At 35.4% G+C, this 10679-nt stretch overlaps 1 protein-coding gene across 1 annotated transcript; it reads right to left on the bottom strand.

Annotated features, from left to right (window-relative positions):
- Positions 1-7032: 7032 nt before the first annotated feature.
- LOC128021649 (regulator of telomere elongation helicase 1-like) lies at positions 7033-10303 on the bottom strand. The gene is made up of 4 exons (XM_052608957.1): positions 9804-10303; positions 9498-9591; positions 8718-8799; positions 7033-7158 (listed from the first exon to the last, which is right to left on the bottom strand). Exons 1-4 carry the CDS (start codon positions 9877-9879, stop codon positions 7033-7035), a joined length of 378 nt encoding a protein of 125 aa, XP_052464917.1. The 5' UTR covers positions 9880-10303.
- Between the last annotated feature and the right edge of the window lie 376 nt (positions 10304-10679).

Here is a 10679-nt window from a genome sequence, read left to right as displayed (position 1 = left end):
GAAGATGCTTCTTTTAAAAACATTTAAAAATCTCACTGGCCCCAAACTTTTGAATGGTAGTGTATGTTGCCCCCTGTGTATAGATAATCTGGATTCCTTAGGAATAGAGGTTGTGATATGACACGATTTGTTTATATTGTTCCTGTCAGACACTACACCTGCACCTGAGATGGAAGATCATGTGAATCCACCTCCATCACCAGACACTGTCCACACCGGTCATGAGACTGAGCTGAAGACTTTGCTGGATAAAATTGTGGTTGTGTGCTGTGCTTTTTTGGCCAATGTGTCCAAGTATTGTTGTGAAGGCATCCTGTTAGAATTATACACCATGCTCACATCTAATATGTAAATGTTTTTGTTTTCCAAAAGATTTTGTAATGTCTTTTCTCACAAGTAATGTTTTTTAGCCATGTCTGTAAATAAAATACACAAAGATTGAATGAAATGCTTTTTTTTTTTTTTTTTTTTGCAAACACAATTAAATAGTAGTAACAACCAACTTAATTTCAGTTTGTTTACATATTTAACATGTAAATACATTTAGATTAATACATTTACATTTATAAAGAGTCCATAGAAATGATGAGTAACTGAAAATGTATCAGGTAGGTTGTGTGTTATAAGTCACAGACATGTGCAAGCATCCATGACTCCTTTCTGGCTGGTGCGCTGCTAAGTCCCACGCAACATAAATGGAACCACTGTATAGGACAGTTCTGATTATCGCAATCAAACATGTCCTCAAGCTCTTCAAGCTGCCTGCAAAAGCACCACAACACAGCCTTTTCACATGCCCTTCTTTTGGGCTGGAGGGTGTGAGTCCTTTGATTCTCTTTATTTTCTCGTCATACCTCATCTTTGCATTAGGATTTAGTTTTAGGCGGTATGGTCCGACAATGTTTTCTTTAGCCCGCTGCATTTTGTAGGATTATAATCTGGTTTTCACGATTATTTTTCATTATTTTCATGCCAGAACACTAGCCTGCTATGCCAGACCATGTTAACTGGCCAAACATACCCATAATTCTTTGCGTTCTGATGACGTTGCCGCCGTGTTAGTGATCTCTATAAAACGCTTGATTAACCAAACAGATCCACTAGATGGAGCTAAAAGGACACTTTTCTGTCAAATTCTTTCGCAGAAACAAATCAGCTAAGCAAAGGGGTGAGGAAAAAGAGTTACAGAAAAAACATTGAATCTAATAAGAACTACTTTATCTTTATGCAAATGAAAAATAAAACAAGCTATTTTGCCCTTACAGGAAAAAACATTTGAGATTAAATGTCCTAAAATATACATTTAAAATACACATTTACTTCAAATGCTCCTCACTTTGCATTTATGTACTTCAGGCATGCCTGTGAAAGGTTCAGTGTTTGAACTTATCAAAACATCTGTAAAGACTCACTAGGGTTCACTGTATTATTGACCACAGAGTTTCCTTGACTTTGTTCTTGATTAGTGGTTGAGTATTTTCAAAGCAGCCCTGGCAAATACAAGTTGTACCACACAATGGTCAGACAAATAATGGAAGTGAATGGGAATCACGGCTTTTAGAATAAAAAAAAAAAACACACATAAACAAAACCCAATGAAACCCTGCAGCTCGTGACCATACATGGATGTGTAAAGGCATGTAACAATCAGTTTGTTCAAGACAATTAACAGAAGTTATATAGTTTTTTACCTCTAGTTTACTGCAATGAAATGTCCTGAGCACGTCCTGAGCCAACAGCTAGATGCATCTTCTTCTTCTTGCTTTAGGAAGATTGCAGACTTATAAGTGTATTACCGCCACCTAGTTCTCAAATTAACCATTGACACTCTATCTACAATCTCAATTAGGAGTGTCAATGGCCACTGGAGCGAAAGGTGGCGGTAATGCACTTATAAGTCAGCCATCCATCTTAACACAAGAAGAAGAAGAAGAAGCTGAAGAAGCTGAAGCTGCCCACACACGAAAGCTGTGTCCCAATGTTGAGTGTACGCACTTCGAAGTTCTCGAAGGGCCCTCCGAAGTGCGTGTGATGCTCCGCCTTCGCGGTATTTCCTAATTCCACCACCTGGTGTTTCGAGAGTACAATCCTGTCAGGACAGGTGGAACCAGAACTGCTCGTTTTTGTTTTTATGTTTTACGTCAAAGTGGAGAAGGTTATGTACCTCAGCAGTGTTCAAACTATACAGTGTCCTCTGGGGGAGCCCACTTTTTTTTGGCGCTTGCGTGTGCCTCAAATAAGGACAGCTACAAGTGTATGCACTATTATTATATTTTATCGAAACAAGTGCCTCAAAAAAGGACTTACAATGACTTACAAAGATACATAACAGCTACAACTGTATATGCATTACTGTATATGTATATACTTTATTGACACAAATTGATAGGTCAAACAGCAAACAAACAGCCACCCACAAAAAGCCTGTTTATATATATTTTTTCGCAACTTGTTCTGAGCAGTGTTGCTTATTTCCCCATTAATCCACTCCTCAAACAAGTGTGTACCAGGTAACTTTTCAGACAGAAGAATGTTTTTTGCATCCTTACAAGATATGCACCCCAAGCTTCTTACAGTCTCTCCACTGCTGGCTGTTCAAGTTTAATGGGAGAGAGGACTCGGAGCAAGAGGAGTTAGGATCGTGACCGGTGTAGCAGTCGATTCTGTTCCCCTCGGAATGTCTGTTCCCCTTTACGCAAACATACTACAATTCTTGCGTAGTTGCCGAGTTACTATACGTACGATCAGAACTAGCGTGCGCAAGAAGCATGACTGGATATACGGCAAGTAAAATAGTTCAAAATACCGTCCTAAATCCTAAACTTGAAATTAAATTTAAGACGAGAGGTTTTTCAACTTGAAGTGTAAAAACATAAGACAAAAATAACGGAACAACTGCAAAATGAATAAAAAAAATAGAACATAAACGGGAGTGCGATAATCATTTTACTATGTTGCAGTGTAGCAAGAAATTTATCCCTTTTTGCTTTCCTTACATCCAAGTGTGTTCGGTGTGTTTGTACGCGGGAGTGTTGCCAAATCCGCGGAATCTAGGCTACTTTGGGAAAATGTTTGATTAACTATTATTTTTTTCTACGAATATATGACGTACTAACGGGGAATTTGCAGCGCCCCCACACTTTGATGCTCATTACAAGAATAGCATACAGTAATCTTTATTGAAGTAAATTAGGTTTTAATCGCCATCATGCATGAATTAATAATATTTTTGCTATTTTACACTTAATAATCCATCATGTTCACATTGCACAACTGAAATTTCACTTCAAAATATTCATATTGTCGATATTTTTTGAGACCCCCCAAAATTTAAAATTTCTCGTTTTCAGGGGAGCCCATGTCTTATTAAGGGGAGCCGAGCTCCCCCTAGCTCACCCGTAGTTCGCACTATGTACCTCAGACTTAGCCAAGACCAAGGCCAGGTAAATTACGCTGGTTTGCGGCGTCCTTTGTTTGATTACAACTTTAAATGCAGGTACTGGTTCGGAGATTACTTGAATAATGTAATGATACATATGAAAAACTACAAAATACACGAACACACACATAGCAGTTAAAGTGCTGACTGATATCTTACAAAGGTGCGAGTTTATGTAGTTTATTGTCTTGACCAAGGTGATCATATGTAGGTCGGTTTGCAACCCAGATTTTATTAAGGCAGTTAACCATGAAAATAAAACGGAATACACTGATTATCTTTTCTTTCTTTTTTTAAGCATAGTACAGCTTAATGTTCAATGGCATCTGTGACCGCTAACAGTGCTCTATTTGACTGGTCCCAGTCCTGCAGATGCAGTCTTTCACATAGGCTAGTTAGCAATAATGTAATAATATTCTCACAAGAAATGTTGTTACTTTAATTTTTAAAACTGTAAGAAAGTACATTCATAAAGTATACTCATACAAATATAAAGTACTACGTTTTTTTTCTTTCTCACAGGACAGCAGCACTACATAAATATGGTCTTTTACAACATGATGTGTTGTAGATTAAACTACCCAACAGTTTTACTCTCAATACCTTAAGTATATTAGAGTATACAAGATAATACTTTTACTTAAAGGACAGTTCAGCCAAAAATGAAAATTCTGTAAGCATTTACTCACACTTAAGTTGTTCCAGGTTTGGAATTTTTTATTTTTGGGTGAACTGTCCCTTTAGCTAAGCCTTTCTAAGGTTTTAAATATGACAACTAGTAGTTTTTCCCCAATATTGTACAAGTAGTTATTATAGTTTACTAAAGTAAATCAGTATTTTGTGTACTAATTATGTTGTCATAGCTCTAAACAATTTCTTTTTTCCTTCCTTCCCTAAATCAGACCAGACCCCTGTACTGAAGGATAGAGCTGAATGTACCAACGCTGGACAGGCTTTAAAGGTTTTGTGCTGAGCAGCGAGGCCCTGACAGTGGAACTTCTGAGAAGTGAATGCCAACAGTGATGGGTGCCACAATCCAGACCCTGGTGTTTCTCTTCTGTCTGCCAGTGGCACATCATAAAGATGGTCTCTAAAGTGTTTGACATGTGCCTCTTTCCACTGTCACCCCATTATCCTCAGAGTAGCTGAGTACCATTCACCAAGAGATTGACCTCCTGAAGACCCCAGAACACATGGAGGCAGCGCCGGGCTCAAACTGATGTGGTTTTTCTGATGTTAAACCTAAGCTATGCAGTAAATGGTTGTAAAAAGTACTTTCAGTTATGTATAGAACAATTTGTTTTAATGTGTAAAAAAGAAGACAAAAAAATAAATACATAGCAGAATGTTTTGTGGAAAAAAATTATAAGCTGGATTAAAAAAAATTACAATGTACATGAGTACTTCTCTTTTATTTACATGTGAATATGAAAAACAAAAATACAAAATGTACAGAAATTACTCAGGCTTATTTATGAATAAATTACACACTAAAACATAAAAATGTATACAACTTATGCATTTCATTTTTAACTTGCATCACAAAAATAAACTAGAGAACTTAGGTTATTCCATTGACAATATGACATTTAAAAAAATATATAGAAAATTTAATATACAAATTTTTTCCTACTGTTATCTCTTGGCTAATGAAGAATGTATTTGTTATGCATTCTCTTAAGAAGAGAAAACTTGTGCTCCTCTCTCTCTCTCTGGAGTTTGATGTCCTCCTGAACAGCTCCACTCGCTCCCTCACCTGTCCCAGGACACTTAGCAAATAAACCATGCCTGTTAACAACAACAGCACAATGAATTTCAGCAAAAAAAAAAAAAGTACAATTAACTTTGTATTTTTAAGTCTTTCCCAGCAGGCTCACTCGCTCCAGAAAAGTAATAAAACAAGAGAAAATGGAAACACTTATAAAAAAATATAAAGACAGGTTTGTAATCTTAACAATAGAAAATATGACACAGCTGGCCATGCATACAAAATACTGAAGTGCTAAAGTTTGGTTAAAACATTTGTAGACATCTCAACGCTGCTGTTTCGTCTTGAAGTTGTTGGATGAATGTGGACCTGATTTCAGACACAAATTTGTTATTCAGAAGCAAGTGGGGCGGGGTGGATGACAGACGAGTATTAAAGGAACTAAAGGAACTATCGTCTGACATACACTACAACATGCACAAGTTTAGGGTCAGTAAGATTTTTTTAGGGTCAGTAAGTCTTTTGTTCAACAAGGCTGCATTTATTTGATCAAAAAACACAGTAGAAAAGCACATTTCAATGCGTTTATTTTAAACAGACATTAATCCAGTAATTATTCCTGTGATCAAAGCTGAATTTTCAGCATCATTACTCCAGTCTTCAGTGTCACATGATCCTTCTGAAATCATGAAAAATGATGATTTATGATCAATGTTTACAGTTATTATAATAATATGTGGATGGAAATCCTTTTTCAGGATTCTTTGATTTTGATTGCATTTATTTGAATAAAAAATATTTTTTGTAACATTATAAATGTCTTTACATCTTAAAATGTACCCTTTTAATTAATTTCCTTTTTATTATAAAATTTGCAACATCACATTATCACTCACTCCAACTAAAACCTGATGTCTGCAGATATTTAACAAAGAAAACTCAGTCAGAGCAAACCTTAAATTCCTTCATGCCGTTTCCCATCTGTGATGTCTTGCTGTCCTCTGTAGGTTTAGCCCCAAACACCAACTTATTCAGGACAAAAACATTAAACATACAGAAAATTGTCCACTTATCTTTTTAACACGGTCTACACTTCTTACCTTGATAATATCTGCTACTTTCTGTAGTCCGCTGGTTTTCAGAAAGACACCAGGCCCTGCAAAAAATACACATAGGTCAATGTTGAACCGATAAACAGAAAGTGAGATTATATTGGAGGATCAGTTGAGAAATACTCACTCCCTGCTATATATCCTGTAATCTGCTCCATGGCTTCCACTATAGATGTTTTAATCTCAAAGTTTACATTAGCCGTTTGAAAAAGCTCATATATGAAGCTTCAAAAGAGGAAGAGAAAGAAAATGACCAGTTCAGTATAGCTGTTGTGCATCTAAAATTGGTGATTTTGTAGTCAATATATCAAGGTCACTAATACTCATTCCCAGCACTAAACTGAATCAGATCGCCGGTTCAGTGAGGCTCCACTCACCTGCCGGGTTTGGTGATTCCTTGATTATTTGCTGGCATCTCAAAACCATTAATGGAAGATCCCAGATCCATTAAAATTTCTGTAAGATTATTAAGTTCTCAGCAAAAATGATTTTCATTACTGAAAAAAAGTATTCCAAATAACTACATAAATTCAATTTGGTAATAAAATATATACATTTCCATTTTTGAAGTGTAACCTATGTTTTATTTTTGCAATTGTGGTGATATCCAGTTTTAATCCTGTGAAATAAAAAATGATAAAAATAATGGAGTTATTTATTGAGATATATATATATACACACACACACCCATATACACAAATATATAAACCACTTATTTATATAATGTTTAAAATATACATTTTATATTGAAATGTCGACAGGTTTTTGCCAAACTAACCAGACTTAGTTTTGCTAATGTCTGAGGCATGTTCCCAGAGCAGTCGATCCACGGCTTCAATGGCAGAAATCAGGTCGTGAGGGGAGAGGTCAAAAGAGGTGGACTCTTCACACATCTTCTCCTAAAAATGTACACAAACAGTAGATAGAATATAAAACAAACAAAAATATAGAACAGCTATGATGTCTCAAACAACAATCGAAACACTTACAATATTATGAGCCTCGTCAAAAATAACCACAGCTCCTTTCAGCTCTATGTTGTGTTTTAAATTAAATTAAATTAAATTAAAATAAACGAAATGAAATGAAATTAATCCATTTAGCAGACGCTTTTATCCAAAAGCGACTTACATTGCATTCAGGCTAACAATTTTTTCCTAACATGTGTCCCCTGGGATACGAACCCCCAACATTGCGCTTGTTAACGCAATGCTCTACCACTTGAGCTACAGGAACACTTAAAATAAAAAATGTTTATCCTAGAACTATACATAGCAAATCAAAATTAATAATAATTAAAATATAAACTAAATATACAATGTCATTAAAATGTCAGTAAATAAATTATTTAAATAAATACTTTCATTAAAGAAGGACACATTAAGTTGATAAAAAGTGACAGTATTTTTTGTTACATATTTTCTACTTCAAATTAATGCTGTTCTTTTGAACTTTCTATTTCATCAAATAAATGTATCACGCTTTACACAAAAATATTAAGCAGCACAACTGTTTTCAACACTGACAATAATCATAAAGGTTTCTTGATCATCATATTAGAATGATTCCGAAGGATCATGTGACACTGAAGACTAGAGTAATGATGCTGAAAATTCAGCTTTTTACATTACATTATTCATTTAGCTGATGCTTTTATCCAAAGCGACTTACAATTGCTATATATGTCAGAGGTCACACGCCTCTGGAGCAAATAGAGGTTAAGTTTCTTGCTCAGGGACACATTGGTGTGTCACAGTGGATTCGAAGCCGGGTCTCTCACACCAAAGGCGTGTGTCTTATCCACTGCGGCATCACCACGCCATCAACACACCAAGCTTTGATCACAGGACTTATATTTTGAAATATATTAAAAATATATTAATATTTGGGTCAAGCAAGTAGTTGTAAGGCATGAAGATGACATCAGCGTGTTGTTTGAGTGAGCGTGACAGGTAGTATGGACAAACTCTGTGGGAACAAACAGTCTGAGCAATGTCACTATTTACAAACACTCTTATTGGAATTAATTCAGATGCAGCATCAGCAGTTTGAAGGACACCACTATTTCTTTCAGTGCTTCAGTCAAGGCAAGGATAGTGTCTCACCTTTCCTTTTTCATGTTTTCACAAGATCCTCCACATCCATGATAGTATTCATGATTTCTTTGTAAGTGCTTTTCTCTAAATAAAGACCCAAACCCAAAAACATAGTCAGCTATTTCTCGTAGAGTCGTACATTAACAAACTAAAACCATTATAATTGAAAAAATTGTCTCTAATACAATCACAAATCTCTATTGACAGGCCACCAATGTTAGTCTCATAGTCTCATTTGCCCTGTACATGTGGACCTTGAACTAAGACAAAATGCCTTCATTAATTTGGTGTTGAGATACAGCCTCTGGTATTTTAACTGTCTGTTGTCACACATACTCACAGTGAGGTACTGATCAGCATACCTTAAAGTGGTTACTCTCTTGACGCATCACTTCCTGGTCTATGCACAGCTGTTCTCTAGATCCCAAAACACAAATATTTGGCCTATAATAAAGAACAGTACCATCTGTTAATAATATTTTTAAAGAAATTAATACTTTTAATCAGCAAGGATGAATGCTCAAAAATGACAGTCAAGACATTTTTATAATTTATTTTTTCATTTCAAATGAATATGCTGTTCTTTTTTCTATTGATTAAATAATCCTGGAGAAAAAAAAAAAAAGATCACAATTTAGACAAATATTAACATTATGATATTAAAACGAAATGTTTCCTGAGCACCAAACTTTTTTTTAAACCTTTATTTAACCAGGAAGATACTCTTTTAATTGAGATTGAAAATCTCTTTTTCAAGAGTGTCCTGGCAAATCAGCATATTAGAAGAATTTCTTTGTTTGTGGTCAACTGTTTTTACACACACACACACACAAAAAGGACACTTACAAACATAATAATTTATGAATGCAGAGAACATAATAATTATTTATAGAAATCAGTTATAACTTTTATGATAACCAGACAGTTGACAGCACCCATTGACTTTCCTCTACTATGGAAGTCGATAGATGTTGTCAACTGTTTGGTTACCAACATTCTTCCAAATATCTTCATTTGTGCTCAGCAGAGGAAAGAAACTTGAACAGGTTTGGAACAACTTGAGGGTGAGTAAATACTTACAGAATTTTCATCTTTCTGTGAACTATCCCTTTAAATATGTGATGTTAACTCAGATAGCTGACCTGTAGGATGTGTTCTTGAGCTCATTTATGACCTGTGCTAGCTGGGAATGGGTCCTGGAAGCATATATGATCTTAGGGATGTCCGTGTCATAAGCTAAAGTAAAAAATCAAAGACAAGACAAAACTCATGATATTGAAACTTGGTTCTTAAAATATAATTCATATGGTTGTCCGTAATGTCAACTGTCACTATGATTTGGTTTATAATTTCGACAACAATGTAACTTTTGAAAACACAAGCAATGTTTAGAAATGTTAATGAAAATAAATCGTATCAATTTTGAATCAATAAATGAAGGACAGTACTTGGAGTGTCTTTGTTGGTGACTGCTGTTCCCCTCGATGACATTGGTTTGTCAGGGAACAGCTCCACACCGTCCATTCTCTCGGCTATCTTGCGGTCAGAGATTTTGTCTTTTAAGTTCTCTCTCCAGCCCAGCGCTGAACACAGCAGACAGAGCGTTTTACCAGTGCCAGTGGGACTTTCAAGAACACCATTGACTTTCTGGTAGAGTACAAGTGCATGTCATTCTTATTAATAGAAAAATAATAGAACATGTGTGACCTTACAGGAAGACTTTCAAATATTTATTGCATTAGATTAAAGCACTACAGCCTTCATATTATACACAAGCAAAGGGCAAGTAAAACAAAATGTAATTCTACCTTCAATAGAATGTCATTCTGCCATTACATTTTATCTCTGATGGAAAAAGTGATTTAACTTTTTGGAAACAACAAAAAGTGGCAGACTTTTGTCTTTTTTGGCTATAACCTTAGTAGTAAATGTAGTTTTTTTTTTTTTTTTTTTTGAGGGTGAATCTTTTAAAGTTTTTGAGGGTATTTCTTTTCAATTAAATTAAATTCAAATGTATTTGTATAGTGCTTTTCACAATACATATCGTTTCAAAGGAGCTCTGCAGAAAATGCATGCAATTCAGTTATCAGTTATGCATTTCAGAAATGTACATATACACATTTACAGTTACCTAATAATGTATTAATTTAAGGCAGAACATTTAACAGGCGTTGAGTATTTCAAAGACTATCAATAAATGTTGCTTGCAGTGCAGTGCATGCAGGGTTGCACACAGTGTGGTGACTGAGATTCTTACATTCTGCAGGCACTCGATTACTTTTCTCATGTACTCCTCCTGGCACGAGTATGGAGTGAAGGGAAAG

Source organism: Carassius gibelio, chromosome A10 (genome assembly GCF_023724105.1).
Source record: "Carassius gibelio isolate Cgi1373 ecotype wild population from Czech Republic chromosome A10, carGib1.2-hapl.c, whole genome shotgun sequence".
In the NCBI taxonomy this organism is placed as follows: domain Eukaryota; kingdom Metazoa; phylum Chordata; class Actinopteri; order Cypriniformes; family Cyprinidae; genus Carassius; species Carassius gibelio.
This window is presented reverse-complemented; position numbering and strand designations above follow the sequence as displayed.

Coding starts and splice junctions, on each gene's coding strand:
- LOC128021649 (XM_052608957.1), bottom strand. CDS start 9,879: ATGGACGGTGTGGAGCTGTTCCCTGACAAACCAATGTCATCGAGGGGA. Junction 9,592..9,803: donor CACCAACAAAGACACTCCAA/GTACTGTCCTTC, acceptor TTTTTACTTTAG/CTTATGACACGGACATCCCT. Junction 8,800..9,497: donor CTCAAGAACACATCCTACAG/GTCAGCTATCTG, acceptor TCTTTATTATAG/GCCAAATATTTGTGTTTTGG.